Genomic DNA, 18,973 nt, shown 5'->3' on the forward strand with positions numbered 1-18,973 from the left:
GTTCTGACTCAGATTTAAGCCTCCAGCTGGAGAGTTAAATAAAAACCAACATGGGCAATGACAGGAAGACTTGCTCAGGTAAGACGCTACTTAAATTTGTTGGTAAAAGTGTTTTGCACCAGGTAAACTGGGACTTTGGTTACAGACCCATCTGTGACTTTAACAGTTATGTGTCATTCCTGCAAGCAGTCAGGTTGCAAAAAGAGCTAGCAAAATACTCTAGAACTGAGCCTGAAGCTGCGTGTCAGACTGTTCTGAACATGGTTCCCAGTGAGGCAAGCTCCTGGGATTGGAGCCTGGGCTTTGATGAGGCTCTTTTGTAAATGAATGTCCGGGTAGGGGTTGACTGACTCCTGTTAATCAGCTACAGCCCTCTCTGGCTTTTTTTTTTTTAATCAAATCAGGACAATAGGATGAGCAATATACTGGCTGAAGTTCCTGTCCCAGATACACAGGCCAGGACTGGAAGAGAATAACTTGAGTGTTACCTATGCTGCATTAGTTTATCTTCATTAAGATTGTTAGGAAGGAGGCATGGAACATAAGGATTTGAAGACTGAGGTGGCCATGCCTCTGAGCTGTAGCGCTTTTTCCTTAGATTGAGTACACAAACACTTCTAAGCTTCATGGTTGGATTTTATTAAAAAACACCAGAAAGCATGGTCATTTTCAAGTACAGAGAATTAAGACATTTTAGAAAAGAGATTTAGAGACAATTTGTTACGCTATTTGCACAAGGTCCCCTTAGATGACTGAAGGGCTCTGAGAGGCACTGAAAGCAACTCATCCTTCTTTCCGCTTGCTCAGTTTCCTTCCTTCAGCTTCAAGCTGTGACTGCGCCTGTTGCCCTCAAGAACCTCCCCGAGGCAGTCACGCAGTCCCTGTCTTCCTGGGTCTCTTGGGTCATACTCGGTTGTCCTCTGAGAAGTCTTCTGCCAGAAAGTTCCAGCTGACCCAGCATACAGCTAGCCAAAACTTTTCCTTTCTGCTTCCCAGCTGCACGCTTCCACAAGAAACGATGGCTGCTGTATCCTTGAAGAGTATTACTGGGGAAAGGTAGAGGAGGCAGCTATTTCACTAATACAGTGTACCTGAAGAACACAAAAGGAATGTATATCTGGACTTGCCTTCTACCAAGTGATAGTCATTCCTCTGAACTTGTATTTCAGATTTGATTGTTTAGACTACAGAGAACAAAAGGTTCTCATTTGCCAAAGGACAGAACCGAGCAATGTAACTACACAAAAACCTAAGACTCTGGTAGACTTTTTGTTTGGGCAACCTGGGGAAGCAGGTAGCAGGTAGAAATCTGAAAGCTTAACAAGTATGTGATGCTCACTCGCATCAGACACTGATACAAGCAGGCACCCATATAACATAGGCCAAATAAATAAGGTCTAAGGCCTTTGGAAAATGTGCATGAGTAACTTCATCTAGCTTGCTTTCACAATGAATGCAGCAAAAAAAAATTACTAAGAAGTAGATGTTGTAGCAGTAGTCTGAGGACAACAGAAAAAGATGTGATGATAGTGCAAAGATGGAAAGAAAAACATGTAAAGCTCTAACAACAAAAAAACTGAGAAAAGTAATAGCTCCATGGATGGATGAAAATGGCTAAAGGTGCCCTTCAGAAGCACAATTTAGCTAAGAGCCTAGCAGTAAGGACAGAAGATACTAGAGGTAGCAATCCAGAAGCTGATTGAGAATGCTATCCGGATCCAACAAAACAGAGCCGTGCAGAGTATCAGGAAGAACAGTAACAGAGCCCTTGCTCTGAAAGCTACCTGGTTACACAGCTTCTGCCATGGGCAAACAGACCAAGGGGATGGGGGGGGTGTGGTTTGTTATTTTTTAAATGGAAGAGGCTAAAGATGCTTTTGCTATGAGGGGAAGGAACCATTTCCAAAAAATCTGTAGAAGTTCTGTGAAGCTAGATATGCCCATATAGTACAAAAGCAGTATAATTTAAACTCTTACAGTAAGATGTTAAAATCAAGTATCTTTCTGGTATTTTTTTTTAATCCTAATATTAATAAAACAAGTGGTTTTAAAACAGGATAGCTGCTTTATATTATTTCTGAGGCCCTACAGATAGACGAATGGCTATACTTAATGGCAGCATGAGGCCTAGAAGCATCAGCAGGCAATATTAACTGGTTGAATTTGAGTCCCTTTGGATCTGGAAACAGAGCAGGTACACAATTGCAGTAAATGCTGTTTCTAGATTAGCATGCTGTTAAAACAAAATTAGAAATCAGGTCTCCCCTAACATGGGGATTGCCACATCACACTTCATTGTGCAGCCTCCACCTGCCCGCAGCATTACTCTCCTTCAGAATACTTCTCTCACAAGGAAAAGCTGATGAACATATATATCCAAGTATAAAAAGATCTTCTTTCACAACATAGACAAGGCTTAATGTAGTTGTATCACTGTTTATGTATTTCAGCAGCCTTTTCTCTCATCTAGGAGGAATTTCATTTTACTAGTAATTCTTTCATTTTACTAGTAATTCTTCCTGAAGCAAAGTAGTTTTGATACTTTTTTGGAGCAGGATGCTTTACTATGCAAAGGATTTATTTTATTCCTTTTACACCTTCCAGTTTTACTGTATAGTAGCAAGAGGATGGAGGGAGATGAGGAGCAAAAACTACTCTTAAAGTCCTCACACTTCCAGTGTGGTGTGACGCAACTCCAGGTTGTTCAGGTTGTGATATTCGGCTGACCATCAGTCTCATTAGCAGTTGATTTGCCCAGGTTATTCCAAGTGCTGGAGAGACTCTGTTATCCACTACACTATAAAGAAAGCATTACAGATTTCTGCATGTATTAATTTAATATGGAATATCTTCACTTCTGTTGTAACAAAACTACACTGGAAGAAATGATCTACTGTTTCTATATTTATTGTTGTTTACTATATTTAAAACTATGGGTCTTCGAATACAGAGATTACAGGGTATACTCACAAAACTATACGCTAGGTTCTCTCTACAGCAAGGTAACAACTGCAAGAGAAGTGCTTCTATACAGAATAATTCAGCCATTCTTCCAACTACAGCCATGGTGAATATCTGCCTCTGTCTTGATGCGTCCCCTCTTGTGATAGGAAAATAGCAACAGAAAAATGGTTCAACTTTAAGTATTTGAAGTGTGTAACTGTTGGCCCTGGATTCCATTTGAAGGTATATTTAGAAATGTTGGGTAGATATAATACTGCATACATATTACTTTCAACCCAAAGTTTAAAACAGTTTTTTTTCCTGGAAAAAGCACCACCTCTCCAGTAAAAGAATTACAAGATAACCGGGGGGGGGGGGGGGGGGGGGGGGGGGGGGGGGGGGGGGGGGAATAAAAATTGAACCTTATCCTTGTTCTGTGTCAGTTTCTGAATCTGGAGGACATAAGCTAGGTGCTACGTAAATGTGTTTTTGCAAGTTAGTTATCATCTAGTAAATCAAGATTATAGTTAGGATTCAAACAACAAATACGTATGTTTGAATCCTGTTAATATCTTGGTGTCAAAAGATACTGGTTTTTTTTCCTTAAGCAACTAACAAAACGAACCAATAAGGTTTGGTTGCTATATTTTTTTTAAGCAGACAGAAAATGCACTCAGTTATATCAGAAACAAGAAGAGATGGAAAAAAACTCTTGTGTAAGCAAGTACCCCAGTCATTAACTCCAGGGAATTTTTCCCCCTAGCTTTCTGATTAGGGATTACCACGTAAGTGTATATTATAGCCCATTAGTTATTGCTGAGCTCCAGCAAACACAGCTTTGTTGGGCAAATGCACTACTGCTCTTAACATGCTCTGGTAGTTTATATTGGAGTTATAAAAAATACGGTGGTTAAATGCTGCTGTGTATGACATCATTGTTACATTTCTGTTGCGGATGACTTACCTACAACCGCACTGAGCAGCTTCCGACTCGCTCACTGCATCGGTCACCTAAAGCAGAAAAACATTTGAAGTTGACCTGTAGTTCTGCATTTGTTTTTAGCAAGCAGAAGGGCAGGGAAGGGAACGAAGCCAAGAAAATCCAAGTTATTGGATCACATATTAAGCCAAGTTAGAAAACCCTTATTCTTTCAAGGCAAACTAAAAGGGAGTTGTGAAGTATTATCTTAGTTTACAGTGCTACAACTATTTAGCTAGCTACAGCTGATATGAATTTAACTACTAGATGCTTAATTTGTTAAAAAAAAAAAAAAAAAAAGAAGAAAGAGGCAAACAAAAAACCACGCACAAAACTGTTCCGATGCTGTATCTGTAGAAAAAAGGTACTGAAGCCCAAATCTCCAAAAGGTGTCCTGTTCTCAATGGCTTCACTACCTTTGAAGGCCTGCTTAATGGAGCAGTTTGCCTTTGACTACAACCTAGAAAAATCCACATCTCTTGACTCCCTCTGTTGTCTTCTGCTGTCATGATTCTTCCACACAAGTTCTTCACAAAAAGTACAGCAAATCAAGTTATAGGTACTTCTCGAAATACAAGGTACAGAATGGATTACTTTACAGCCATAATCTTCCTCAATGCTATTATAGTCAGTTTATTTCTGTAACTACAGACTTGATGGAATGAGTCACCTTCCATTAGAACACAGTCTTGAAGGACCCTTTGTTAGCAAATGGTCAGACTGTTGTCATTCACCGTCAGGCAATGACCTCATCTATTGTGAGCCAGCACCAACGTAAAACTCCCATCATGGGAAGGCAGATCCAAGAAGCTCTCTTAAATCACCCTTTTCCCTCTCATGCTGAACCGTTCCAAGGTAGAGACTGGTTACATCTCGACTTGTCTCACCCTTAAATCAGATCTTCTTTTGCCTGCTTGATGGGTCCTCAAAACCCCCAGGAAAAAGGCAGACAGCCTTTTCCAAATGCCCATACTCAAGAGTATCCCAGAAGCTAGCCAAGGAACTTGACTCCATTGGTTGGCTTCATAGCATAAATGCTGAAACACACAAACCTTTGCTTAACAAAGAGCAAAATCCAAACCATGCTTCCCAAGGAGAACAAACTGTCTCTACTAATACCAAAATTCAGAAAGCAGTTACAGGAAATCTCAGTTTTCCTTAAAAGCCAGCTGACCCTACGAAAGATGATGTAAGAAAATGTTGGTTAAAAAAATCAGGAGTAACTCAAGGCTGAAATTTAAATCCTACTGAATCTTAATGGGTATCTTACTGAAAATAAAAACACTGTGCATGCCTGAAAGCTGTTCAAATTACTGCTATGTATGAATTCCAATACACTCCCTTCAGCTTTGGTAGTAAATGTAAGGTTTTACACACTGCCCATTCTGTAGTTCCAGAACTCCTCCTAGGGAACAGAAACAAATAAAACAAATAACAGTTGACTTGATGTTTCTAGAACCTCTTTCTTCCCGATACAAAATTCTTCTTGTTTGTGACTTCTCAAGTTCAACTCTTCTCCCTACATCTTTTCTTCTGCTGTAAGAAGGAAACCTCAGGGCTGAGTACTTATTCAGTTGATGGAAAGGCCTTCTGGAAATGAAGTTTCCCAACAGTGGCCTGCCTGCACACTTCCTCACCCCTTTCTAAGGCCGCATTCCAAGTGTGAATGCTTCATCTCCAGCATTCATACGCTCCTTCAATTTGCAATTAGACTAAGAGCAGTGGCATGCTGCTTCTATAGGATAGAAGTAGTGTCTTATCTAGTTTTCTCAAAAGAATATTCTTTTTGCCTAGTATCATTGTGGCCTTTTTCTGATTCAGCTCAAGTCAGCTTGCATGCATTCTAATGCTTTAGTAATCTCAGCAGTTACATGAGAATGCTGAGCTACACAAAAATGCAGCAAAGTCCCTGGTGTTTCACTGTCTCCTGTATATGTGGAATCTAACCGTGCATGCAGAATCCCCAGAGCAATCCTGCTGGCGATAGCATTTGAAGCTAGCGTTAAGAAAGAACTCAGTTATTTTAGTTTGATGGTTTGTGCAGTTGCTATACATATCTATTTTCATTAGCTTTAATGGACAATCTTTGAGAACATTAACAGCCTATAAAAGCTTAAGTGAGATTCTTAAACTTTGAGAAGTTAAAATTTACTAGTTTAAAGTACATCAGTTTAAGGAAGCTTCAGTTTCCATCAGTCATTAATACTCAGTTGACAGCGTTAAATACAACACCAAGAAATCTGCATACAATTTCCACCACCCCCTGCCCCAATAATTTATTAAACGGTCCCTATAAAATGAGAAGCAATTTTGATGTCATACCTGATTAATGCACATTATTGGAGTCCTGAATCTAGTGCTTAAACTGTGAAGCTGTGCTCCAAATGTCTGCAAATACCGAGCCTTCATAACAGAATCTGAAACTCCAAATTCGCATCGAAACAAAGCAGCAATAGAGTCTATGACCACCAACCGCACCATGCCTCTTGTGAGCAGTAGGGAAATCCTTTTAGTAATGCAGTTGTGAAAGGTATCCTACCATAAAATACAAACAGCCAGCATTAAAACAGTTCAAATAACTCTATTTGTAAAATCAAGATAGTAACTACAGATACCATCACTGAAACACAAGCTGATGGAGTTTCTAATCATAAAGTGAGTTTGCGGATCTTTAAGTCTCACTAGTAACCATTTTTCACAAATGTCTTGTGGTTTTACGTTAAGAAAAAATAAAGAGACCAAACTGCAACGCACAGTTATCTGCAGCTCTGACTTAAATCAATTAGGTACCAACATTTCAAAATCTCAAGAATGCAATACTACAATCCTAAGCCATTCCTATTTTGCAGGAGTGGTTCTCACTGAAACACTGAGGACTCGAGACTAGCATTAAATATTCAAAACAGAAGTTAGAGACTATGCTGCTGTTCCACTAATGACATATTAACAGTAAAATACATAGTTGCTACATCAAATCCATAGTGATCAAGAGTCTTATAAACATGAGTAGCTGCAACTTATATCCTCCCTATTAAAAGTTTTACTAACTGAATATTTTGACGTCGCCAAACATTTCAATTGCAGGAAGTTTAACTAACAAGTATTTTGTAGGGTGCAACTTCTAACAGATAAGAATAATCACAGTAGCCAGATGAAAGGTCCTTGTGGCCCAGTATCTTCTCTTTAACAGTGTGGTCTACAGCAGCTGAGTAGAAAGGAGAACAAGCTCACAGTGATCATCTCAGCTTCTGGCCATCAGAAATTTCAACGTTGGCAAAAAAAGCAATAATGTGAGAGTCACAGTTCTTCTGATTGGTGCCACTCTTTACATCTAAATAGAGGTTCACAGCTAAGAGCTTACGTGCATCCAAAATTACATATAATATCCTCCAGCGTTCCACAGCTTTTAAAACTAAATTGTAATTCTCAAGTCTAAATTACAGTAAGGTCTATTCTACTAAATGAGCTGCTTTTTACAAAATAAATAATGTTATAAAATCAAAGGCTTTTTTTTTTTTTTTTTAAACTGAGGGGAAAAAATGACTCTGAAGAACATATGACTGCTTTCCATTCTGGAAAACTGATTTTTTTTTGTTGTTGTTTCACTTACTGGTATATCTACGGGAAACTAAGTTGCACTTCAAACACTTTAGTCTTTCTATGTGGTCCTTCTGTTCATATGAGACTCATTCTTTTCAAGTGAATACACAAACAACTGGATTCTTCAGAATGAAGCAAGTAAAAAAATTTTGATGTGAAAGAAAATACAGAACATAATCGTGATTTGGGTTTCTACTTCAGTTGCTATAATCTGCCTATCTCTATTTAGCAATGCATTCTATGTATATGGATACACACACACACAAACTGAATCTACACATAGCAATATATAAATTGTAATAATCTATTGTGCAGTTGCTCGACTTAACAGTGAGTGTAGTGTTTTACTTTTAAGGGTATTTTAGAGAGATGTACCTACTACTATAGGGTGATTCTCTCCGTTTTACAATAACATACTCTGTAGCTTCCAGAAACTACAATTAGAACTTTAATATTTCCAATGAAAGGAACATGGAAAAGGGAGCTCAGCTGCTGCCTGGACCACACAGTGAATAAGTGGCAAGCATACTAATGTACAAGATCTTCTTATACTTGCAAACTGTGATTAAAAAACCCCAACAATTGGAATGATTTAACCAGTGCTACTTTCAAATCTTAGAATGTCAGAAGTTCTGTTTTCTCTATCAATAAAGAGCAGGTTCATGGCTACTTAAGAAAAAGCACAAAAATGTGGGTTTACAAGGCAAGAATACAGTACTGAAGTTTCTATCTTTTCCCGTCCAGGTCTACTGTGATATCTTACAGGCAGAGGGGCGAGACAGCTGCACTGCTGTGGTTATGCTGTGCCATTACCTATTCCAGGCACCATTTTTTGTATCCTTTCCTCCCACCTGCTTAATTTGCAGTTTAACAACTCTGGTGTTATATTGCAAGTTAGTCAGGATACACACTACCTTTTGCATATATATTTATATCCTGTCTCCAAACTCAATGGATCTGCCTAGGAGCTGCAGTAAAGCTAGTAGCAATAAGTCTACTACATTTTAATAAACATAATGACTTACAAAAATCCATTACATGATTCATTCTAAAAAATACTAATATTTATCTTTTAATCTTTCATAATAAAACGCTGTAATAGACAGTTCTCTAACAGCAAATTGCAGAGATTAAGGAGTCGTCATTACAGATCTTAGTTCACTATCAGCCTTTTGAAAGGTCTCCTATATCAAAAAACCCCTGTAGTTACTGCATTATAGTGTTATAATTACGCATTCTTAATTTGTGCTACTACTTACTAGGTCTGCTGCATGCTCAACAAAAATACTGTTTCCAAATTTGATCTTCTGTACGATTTCAGCTGGAACATCTGCACGCAGCTTATGTTGTTGATCTATGAGTTGTTGCAAACGTTTACTTGGGAATACATCTTCTGTACAAATGTAGACAGCTCCTATAGTCAAGGAAACCACCTCTATTATTAGAACAGGGCTCGTACACACGCAGTTTTCTTAACAGCACAAAAATAAAATAATACATTCTGCACTCAAAAGCTAGACATATGTACCTGGAAATTCATGTTACTTTTTCTGCAGCCATATTGAATCAATGATGGACAACAAAAAAAACCACTCTTATGACTTTCCTGTAGTTGCCAGGTCCTTTTTTTGGTGCCTGCTGACACAGTTGGATTTTTGTACTCTCCACTAGGTGACACTCATTTTGCACTGCTGCAGAACACCTGACCACCTAACTTGGGTGATGAGGAGTATCATAATTTATCCAACCGACAAATAGACCGATACTGCACAGTTTGCCTGTTTTGGTCAGAAATCCAAGACACAGCACTATACTATGAAGAAAATTAACTATCCCAGCCCAAATCAGTACAACTACTATTTTGATTAATTTCACTCACTGTTTTCAAGTTTCTTGTTTTTAAATTTACATACGGAGGGATACTTATTGCCACAATTTGTAAGCCACTTTAAAGAGGATCACTCATCCAATCTCAGTCCAATTAACTCTTGGAAATGGCAGATTAGATAAAAAGCATTATACTTCAATCACATTACTGAGAGTGATGTCTATATATTTTTACTGTGGCTTCTGGTTAACAAATATGCATTATTGCAGAGAAAGTTAGCCATACACATCAAAGATGTTGGGGAAAGAAAACAGAAATACGTGCAATATTTTCTTCATAAAAAATTGATACTGTTATTGGAGAACTAGTCAGAATTATCAGCTAATACTTACAGGGTTACATCTAAGGATTAAGTCCACTCACTAAAGTGGCTGAAGCTGCTAACACAGCTTGGCAGCTGATGTGCCTGGCAATATGAGACTTCCTGAACATTTCCACCCCAATGGTCCCTCCCTACGCTGGCTCTCCAGGGAGCAGCAAGTCCCATTTCCAGATGCAACTTTGAAATCCTCTATATATTCCACTGAAAAAAATATGAAACTATATCCAATAGCAGAAACTGAAAGATCTCAGGACTGGATCAAGTAAAAATTAATGGTTACTTCATCAATAAAAATATTTTGCTGATGGACACCTGTATAACACAGGGTATTGAATTCTAAGAATCTTCTATATAAGACAAAGATGAGCCTAAACCTAGTATTCTTTAGGACTAAACTTGCATCTTCAGCCTAACTGTCCCAAACCCCACCGTGAATTCTTACATAAATCACGCTACTTCACATGTGAAGCATTTAAAAAAAAAAAATAAAATTTTTCCAAGACACAGTCTTATTTTTAAATACTCAGAAAGCTATGAGGTAAAGCAAAAGAATTTACCCATGCCCACGAATTTAAAAAATTGTCTTTGACAGGTGAGAATTAAAGACCTTCCTCAGTTATTAACATATGGAAAAATACTTCATCATCATCCACGCCTTCCAAAGGAGGTACTGAAATGTTTCCACAATTTCTATTTCCATCCTACCTAATAACAGGTTCAAATTATACTTCAGCTCCTTTTCACTTTCCTTGGCCCCGGCAGCCAATAGCGTTTATCACTAGAATATTCAGGTTCCATTCTTAATTCCCCGATTTCATTACGTATATACTTATGTCAGAGGGAACTGAGGGTTGTTCGCAGTTTACAACATTTAACAGTGAATAAGGACTACAATAAAGCATTAGTGATCAGAGCAGTCATGATCTGATCACGATTCCTGAACTACAACATATTAAAAAAAACAAAGAAGTTGAACCATGAATATTTTCTGTACTTTTCCCACTTTTTTCCTAGCATTAGAGTGGATGGAATTCTGAATTTTAAACTGTGGGCATAAATGCTGTCTTCAGTAGTTACAACAACTGAAGTCACACGCAATACCTGTAGACACAAATGAGCACATACACAAATTTCCATCAGCAAAGAAGGAAAATAAAAAAAGAGAAAATGAGGCCACAGTTACTTGAATCCACTAAGTTTACAGTGACATCAGCAGCTTGTTGAATACTATCTGAACTTGTATGAAGCTCAGGGGAGGAAAACACAGTAAACTATTAATTGTATCACTTAACTGCTTAAGGCTTTTTAAATAGTCAATTATAAAACAGTTAATTAGATGAACCTTAACTTTCTTGACTATTTCCCTAGGTTAATTTCTCCTAATTGGACTAGTTTTCATATCACTCTCCAACTTCACAGTGACAGCTGAGTATCAAATAGGCAGACGAGTATCTTTACTAAGGGCAGTTCATGCATTCCTAATCAGATTTTCAGTTTCACAATTTCTAAAAAGCCAGTAAGTCAAGAAAAATTTCTAATCACAAATTTGACATTATGTATGTCTATCACCAATACGCACTCAGTAAGCCAATTATGTCTTGCAACACACCATAAAACTGAAAATCATTATGGTGCAAATGCAAAACCAAGTAAACAAAGAAATACAGAAAACCCACCGTGATATGCAGCTTCCTTAAGCCCATGTGGTTTCTGAATTTCATACTAACAAAAGCTATGCTAACATGTGTTAGCATAGTAACTTAACAGTTCCTAAAGTAAAACATTCTGGACTTCTCAATTACCACTCTTATTCACAGCTGATTGCCTTTTGCACAACATTGCCTAATTCTGAAAGACAGGGAGTTCTTTACCATGAACACTGGTTTACAGAGAAATCATCTGCTTTCTAAAAATCAGGCCTGCCTTAAGCAGTATGTCCCTTGTCCTCTCCTTGGTTTACTTAAAAAGGATGGAATGTCTGTTACTTGAGACTTCACGGTTGTTATTTTTTTAAAATGCAGATTTGCATTTATAGATTGGTGCTCCATTGATTAGATAATTGTATTTTGATCCAGAGTTATTGCAACATTCAGGACATTTCAAAACAGAAAACCTCAGAAACTTGCTGAAAAAATACGGTTTTTTTCCAAAATTAGCTTATCTGGAGAAAAAGAAACGTAAAATTCTCCTAAAGATCATCTTTGCAGATAATTTCAGTAGAGTAATAAGAACAGTGATAGGAACAAACACAAGGCAAAAGCAGAAGAGTATAAAATGATCAAGCAATCTTACTGTATTACAAACACGTACGCAACTGTGGCCCAGTTTCACATTTATATCTGATGAACAAGTAAATTGAGGCAAACAAGGTAATCCTACAGCTGTAATACCTGTAGGCAAAAAAGAACAGCTGGAGAAGCAAAAATCTGGTCCTCTCTGCTCCACTGGTCCAGCAACCTCGATTTAAAATTCCTGATCAATAGATACACACTATCCTCTTCGTAAAATCATGACAGCACTTTTAAAGTTCAAGTGAACACATTTATTCAGGTTAATTTTTTTTAGTGAAACACTTGTAAAACAAAAGATCAAGAAGATTAATTCCTTCTTAAGAACAGTTCTACTTCATAGACTATTTCCTGCCTCAGTTTAGTTTTTTAAATACCAGCATTCAGTCACCTGCCAATCTTCTACTCTGCTGTAACGGTTCCTTGACACCAGTTAAATCTACTACAGCGGATGTTGTACTCTGAGTACATAATTGGTCTGTTGGTGATTTCTCCAAAATATACAGTGGGACAACCTTATTTTCTTTTCTTTAAGTGCTGCTCATTTCACAAAACAACTATGTAATTTTCATCTTGAACGTTAAGAGAGTTAAGCCATGTAAAATATATCAGATGAGCTTTGCCTTAGCTTAAAATTTGAGTTTCACAGTACAAGGAGAATAGCACTCTCTCCTACTAGACCTTCATCAAGCCTTTTCAGCTTTTGGTTGTGCTCTTCAGTTTGAACCACAATGAAACATTTGATTAAGGAGAATACACACCCGTGCATTAAAAATACAGGAGGTGCTTCATAGCAAAGTTACAAGGGCTAGAAGAGATTGACAAATAACTAAACTCATTATTAAAGACCAATGCCTAATTATGAGGCAAAAGTACTTAATATTTACATATCTTTAAAGATAAGTGAATTGTCATAACTTAAATAAAAAGAGGACACTAGTACAACACCAACAGAAAAGCCTCTGGCATCGTGCTATTTGCAGTTTATTAGGAGGCTGTCAACACTGACGACGAGTCAAGAGTCAGGGTAGTTATCACTTTTGAGACAGAAGCTGAGAGACACTCTTAAGAAGTCTGTCATCCTCAGCGATCATATAAGCATCTTTCCTCACAGGTCCACAAAAACCGAACAGAAATCAGCTATTTCATCAAATCCCAGTGCTTTACTGTTATGTAGGCTGATAAAAGTGCTATGCTGGTTGTTGACCAAAAACCACCCCAAAAACAAATGAACAAAACCAAAAAACACTAAAAAACCCCACCCTCAGAGAGAGACAAATTTCAAGTCCTACGAACATAATCTGTCATGCACCAAACCAGCTTGTTACCAAGAATCAGCAGCAAACATTTTTTTCTAATTCAGAATTCTAATATGGATATGAGTTTGTCACATTATATTCATGTATTACTTATGAATATGGGCATATGAAATAAATTCAGCCAACATGCGATTGACCATAACTGACATTCTTAGAATGGCAGAAAGATAACCTGGAGGCAAAGGATGTCCTATTTTCTTTGTTTGCTGCCAACCTCCTAGCATTGAGACTCGCAAACAAGATTAGCACTAAGTCAAATGAAGTAAATACACAATAAATCTATACTGTCTAAAGAAATGCATTTCAACATCACCACCTAAGAGAAGGGAAGTTTCTAGCACTAAAAAACCAAACCCAACCCACCATAATTTTAAATCATTAGCAAAGTTTTAGCACTGAGATTAATCTTCTATTGGTAGTGCTAGACTTCTGGGGTAGTTACTAAGCATTGTTGTTCTCAAGTTCCCTAAAGAATAAAACTCCTCCTACTTAACATAAGCTTTTAATTCCTGTATTTCTCATAAGAGACTCAACACAACCCTTATTTATAGGCTACAGAGAAATCAAGTTTCATTTTCTAAGTGCTATGCAAACAATATCTGCTGCTATGATTGTATGTAGTCTAACATATGGCAAGATACCACACTGAGAGTTAAAAACTGCAAGAAGTAGGATTCCACCACTCCCTTAGCTCTCCAGCTCTTGCAGCAGGATACTTCCGCCTTCTATACCTTCAAGATCCTCAAAAGTTCTGTCCTCTCAGCTCTTCCGAAACACTCTGGTTCTCTCACAGGAGCATTAACACGATGGCCATTCTATCCTATCTTCTGTGAAACACTTAGGAGAGGGTAGATGGGGAACACAGACACGACAAAGCAATCGTAATGGCACCAAGCATGAGGTGCATAAGAAACAAGAACCATCTTCAAACACAAATAATGAAAAGACTTGCCATTTTGTAGCCCTACAAGGAAGACTGTAGTCTGGCACAAGAGACAGAGTGCCATTAGGATATTGGGCACCTTCTTCTGTAGTCCGTTCTGGTTTGCTCCTTTCTTTCAACATGAATAGGGAGAAATGCTGGCGCATGAATAAAAATGTATTTGCATTCAAACTATCTGCAGCAGTTAGCAGCAACACACGAAGAAATCGAACAAAATATATTTGCTTCTGCTCTGATTAATGACATAACTTAAAGCAAAGTTATGTAAGCCACAGGCTAATTACTGCCCTTTAAGCAAGATCTTCATCTGGACATTCCATGATTTTTCCACATGGGTGGATATAGTACAAGAAATAATTAAGTTTCCCCACAACAAACCACTGAGCTGCCAAATTAAACCCAGTGCTGCATGGAAGGAAGAGCAAGATCACAGCCAAAACACACGTGAAGCAGACTACCAGGACACTGAATTCTCAGAAGTGACACAAGTTTCCGCCCTTTCTAAGACAGCATATAATACTTAAAACCCCCTAAATATTAGGAGTTAGATTAATGTGATAGATGGTTAAAAAAAACATACTCTAATCAAAGAATAAACCTACTTACTCTGGCAAATCCAGGAAAATCGCAGCTACAAAACAATGTTAGCTTTCCTCAGTTAGATTTCCATCAATTTTCCTCTGTAAATCAATTTAATGTTATCAAACTAAATATTCTTTGAAATTTGAAACCCCCAACTAAGGAATATATACCATATACCCAAGATGTTTGTGGAAAATTATCTGACAAGTTGTTTTGCTGTGGAGGAGTCAGTAAGTACTGATGACAGCAATGCTTTTCATATATTTTTTGCATGTGTCCAGTTTAACCCGCAGTGGCAGGCAGGTAAACAACAGTCAATAGTAATGTTGTATTAAATTATGTTGTGATGCAGGGCATGTCCACAGCATGCTTTTCCTCTCTATAAAGATACATTACTAACTAACTAGCTTACTAATAACGCTATTGCAGAAGGGAAAGACAGGCACTGAAGATGTGCATCTACTTCAATGCACTGATGATGTTCTTAAAGACAGTATATTCCTCCAAATGGCAAATTAATCAATATTTACATTTCAGTACTTACCAGACTCTAATCCACCATATTTGTAAGGATATTGCACACAAAGGCACAGTTGTAAACTTATCTGAGTCTTCCCAGCAGAACTTTCCCCGGCAAGTTCTGTGATTCCCACTAAAGGAATGCCACCTTTTAACAAGGTATCTAGTACTGAACATCCTAGGCTTAGCTTCTGGTGTTGGGAGGTGAGATGATCTTTATCTTGGTAGAGCTGAAGTGCTGCAGGGTTTTGGATTTTTTTTAATGATAAAAAAAAAAAAAGAGTTTCATTGAGTATCTTTCTAACACACAATGATACAAAACAGAGGCTGTATACCAGGTTTATATCTACAAAGGATGCTTTCTTTATTGATGGGAAATTTTTCTAATTCAGCCTGGTCTTCCCCACCTCCCTTTCCCCACAGGGCCTACTAACCGAATGCCTGTTCAAAAATTGATAGTTTACACTGAGCCCTTTCCTCCTCTCAAACTTTTTTTCCTTTCTCTGCCTCTAAGGAGTCTCTATGGAAAGCTACACTCTGGGAAAATATTGCCAGCAAGGTTCAAGCACAGCAATTATGGAAATGGAAAGCTATAGCAGACTATGAAACAGTGTACCAGGCGTCTGGCCAAGGCCAAGATATATGCAAATCACAAGAGAATAAATTCGAAGTACAGAGCTGCCATGAAGTGTTTGTACAGGAGGAGCTATTAGGTCCTGCTTGGTTTGGATGAGGTGTTCGTATCAAATCAGTTTATATAGTTTATAATATATCATATAAGTTTTTCAACTAGTCTTAGTCCAAAAGGGAGAGGGAATCTTTTTTTCCTCTAATCAAATTTGCCAGACTGGAGAATCATTTTGTCCTGTTTCAGGCAGGCTTGCTCCTGAAGAATGACACCCATCCATTCCATCTACCTTCAAGGTCTCAGAGGAGCTGTCCTTAGTATAGTTAAATAATTCACTACAGCATAACAAAAACACTTGCCTTTTCATTTTCAGAATCACATTACTGTGTCAATGAGGAGCCGAAACCTCATTTTCTCCCAGTGACAGTATTTTAAGATTTAAACAGAACACTTTTTTTGTACTGACTACATTACCTGTAAGCATACTATTCTTCCTCAGCGTGAGAGAGACTGTTTTCTGTAAGCACTGTATATCTGCACTGGATAGTTTCATCAGTCTTTGCAAGTCTGCTCCAGAAAGATTTAAAACCTCTTTTACTGATTTTATGTCAGCTGAAATTAGAAGAATTTTTATAAATACTTTTGGCTGGATTACAGTCTTATGCACAAAAGTTTTCCCACTTTCTACTGATCATTTACTTGAAGTTTATCTACACTGCATTCTTGTAAGCTAGGCAGGCAACATTTACTTTCAATGTATCAACACATGCTATAAAATTGTTTGGAAAATTATTATTGGAAGACAGAGAAAAGCCATCACTTCCGATTACTCAAAAAACTTGCTTACAAAATACTTAATTACAGTTCTAAAAATGTTACTGTACATCTATATGCTTACACCCACAAACACACAGTTACGTAAAAGAAGACACTATGGTGACAGATCTATCAGTGAGACACTGGCAAATTAAGTTACCTTTCTTAAGGGCAGCAATTACTTTAGGGTTCAAGTCAAACTGGTCCCAGTCCATTTCCTGATACAGCACTGGGGTGAATTCTCTGTTACAAAAGTAGCTTTTATCAGATATACATGCAACAAAAAAAATAAGCATCATTCAACGTGAAAAGTTTGTAGGAATATTCTTTCTTATTTTTTAACAATACATTTATCAGTTATCTTAGAAAAATAACAGTGATTCAGCACATTGGCGGAAGTCTTTTCAGATGGCTATTTACATATATGCTATTAAAGGGTTCAACTAATAATACCACAGTTAAGAATTACCAGTAATTTTAATTGCTTGTAATTCTGCATAGTGCTTTTGCTCTGGATTGAAGCTCGCAAATACGCTGGATAGTCATTTCTATCCTGGCACTCGTTACATGAGCTTTTAATTTTCAAATAGAAAAAAAAAGATCTCATGCACGTGCAATTTGGAATGATCCAGGACTATTCATACATTGGATAGTCAAATATATTTTGATTAGCTAAAAGCAAATTTAGTATTAAAACATTAAATCAGTTTGTTTCTTATAACTACATTAAACACTCTTTCTAATGCTTTGATCTAAACCACAATAGTTTAGCACTATAGCTGCCTCGAAGAGTACTGTGAGGTTTGCCACTATTATTCAGATCATCTTTATGAAGACACATTAGAGTTATATAAGAATATATGACTTATTGAACAATCCAGAGGTTGCCATGGATCCTGATAACAGAAAAAATGTAGAAGAAACAGTTACTTTTAAGCAACACCTGTTCAAAGCAACATTCTGAACAAGAGTTACAAGTCAAAACTTACTGAAATTAATCATGATTATGACGACCTCTGACCGGAAGGACTCCAAACCACTTTGTACACCCCACGCAGACGAAGCCACTCCATTGCAGCCACTGTTTGAGGCACTGGGAAGAGAGGAAAATCACCAGGAGCAAAATACCGGAAGGCCAGGCGTGTCCCACGGACAAGGCACCGACAGAGGCCGCCCGGGTCTACCACAGCCCACCCTGGCACAGAGAACGGTGAGCGGCCACACCCCTCCGCTGCCCGCTCGTCAGAGGGGAGCGCGGAGAGGGACGGCCAAAGGGGGAGCAGAGCAGCCGGGCCCGCGCCGCCGCAGCACCAGCCTCGCAGCCCCCCGGCCCTGCCAGGAGCTGCCTCGCCACAGCCGGCGCCCTCACGGGGGCCGTCGGCGCGGCCCGGAGGGCGGCTGGCGGCGGAGGGACACGGCCGGAGGGACACCGCCTCAGCGACCCCCCTCCCGCCCCAGGGACGGGGGCCCGGGCGCAGAGCCGCCACACCGCCCTCACCCCCGTTACGAACCCCCCGCCAGAGCCGCCGCAAAAGGCCGTGGCCAATCGGCGAGCAGCTTGCCTGCGACGTCGCTAGTCACAGGCCAATCAAAACTCCTCAAAGCGACCGCTCCGGCAGGATAGCCAATGGCCAGGGCACTGCTCAAGGAGCGGGCGGGACGCTCTTCGCTCCGGTAACGATCCCTTCCGCGGGGCCGGACGGGGAGCGGGGGAGGAGAGGAGCATTCGCTACTGCCGGCGGTGGCACGAGCGCCTCGGGGCGGGCGCTGCCCCACCAGCAACAGACCCTCCACAGAGCCGCTCCTCAAGGCCGCGGCCAGCTGAGCCCACCCCCTACGCAGCCCTGCTCGCTGATTGGCTATCACGCTTCCTCGAACGCGGAATACGGGGGTGTGACTGAGGCGCCCACGCCCTTCGTTTCCGGGTTGCGGGGCCGGCAATTCCCGTTGCGCATGCGCCTCGAGCGCCCAAGTGGTTGGGGAGGGAATACCATGCCAGCCTTAAACCCCAAGCGATACGGGATTGGCTGGGAAGTCCGGAGCCAGTGTTCTATTGGGCGTCTGGAGCGGGTGGGCGGGGGCTGGCGGCTCGCTGCTTTTCATTGGCCTTGTGTCGTGCCCGTTCCGAAGGGCCTAGGCGGCCATT

General features: G+C 39.3%; 1 protein-coding gene across 4 annotated transcripts; it reads right to left on the reverse strand.

Annotated features, from left to right (window-relative positions):
• Positions 1-621: 621 nt before the first annotated feature.
• On the reverse strand, positions 622-18,510 carry XRCC3 (X-ray repair cross complementing 3). 4 transcript variants are annotated; one of them, XM_050897512.1, is made up of 10 exons: positions 18,409-18,510; positions 17,817-17,920; positions 16,988-17,070; positions 16,486-16,623; positions 15,409-15,621; positions 8,782-8,936; positions 6,245-6,457; positions 3,908-3,954; positions 2,671-2,797; positions 982-1,091 (listed from the first exon to the last, which is right to left on the reverse strand). In XM_050897512.1, the coding sequence occupies exons 3-10, from the start codon at positions 17,040-17,042 to the stop codon at positions 1,044-1,046; spliced, it is 996 nt and encodes a 331-aa protein (XP_050753469.1). In that variant the 5' UTR covers positions 17,043-17,070; positions 17,817-17,920; positions 18,409-18,510; the 3' UTR covers positions 982-1,043. The 4 variants fall into 4 exon arrangements, with proteins under 4 accessions (XP_050753467.1, XP_050753469.1, XP_050753471.1 ...); XM_050897510.1 differs by lacking the exon at positions 2,671-2,797 and having other exon boundaries at positions 622-1,046; XM_050897514.1 differs by lacking the exon at positions 2,671-2,797 and having other exon boundaries at positions 1,003-1,091.
• Between the last annotated feature and the right edge of the window lie 463 nt (positions 18,511-18,973).

The sequence above is a fragment of the Gymnogyps californianus genome, chromosome 5 (genome assembly GCF_018139145.2).
Source record: "Gymnogyps californianus isolate 813 chromosome 5, ASM1813914v2, whole genome shotgun sequence".
NCBI classification, from domain to species: Eukaryota; Metazoa; Chordata; class Aves; order Accipitriformes; family Cathartidae; genus Gymnogyps; species Gymnogyps californianus.

Bases quoted from the DNA above. Each gene is read 5' to 3' on its own strand.
- XRCC3 (XM_050897510.1), bottom strand. From the start codon at position 17,042: ATGGACTGGGACCAGTTTGACTTGAACCCTAAAGTAATTGCTGCCCTT. The intron at 8,937-15,408 runs GTAAGTACTGAA...CCTTGACTATAG, and splicing joins ATATGGTGGATTAGAGTCTG to GAGCTGTCTACATTTGTACA. The intron at 1,047-3,907 runs GTAAGTCATCCG...ACCTTTCCCCAG, and splicing joins GCTGCTCAGTGCGGTTGTAG to TAATACTCTTCAAGGATACA.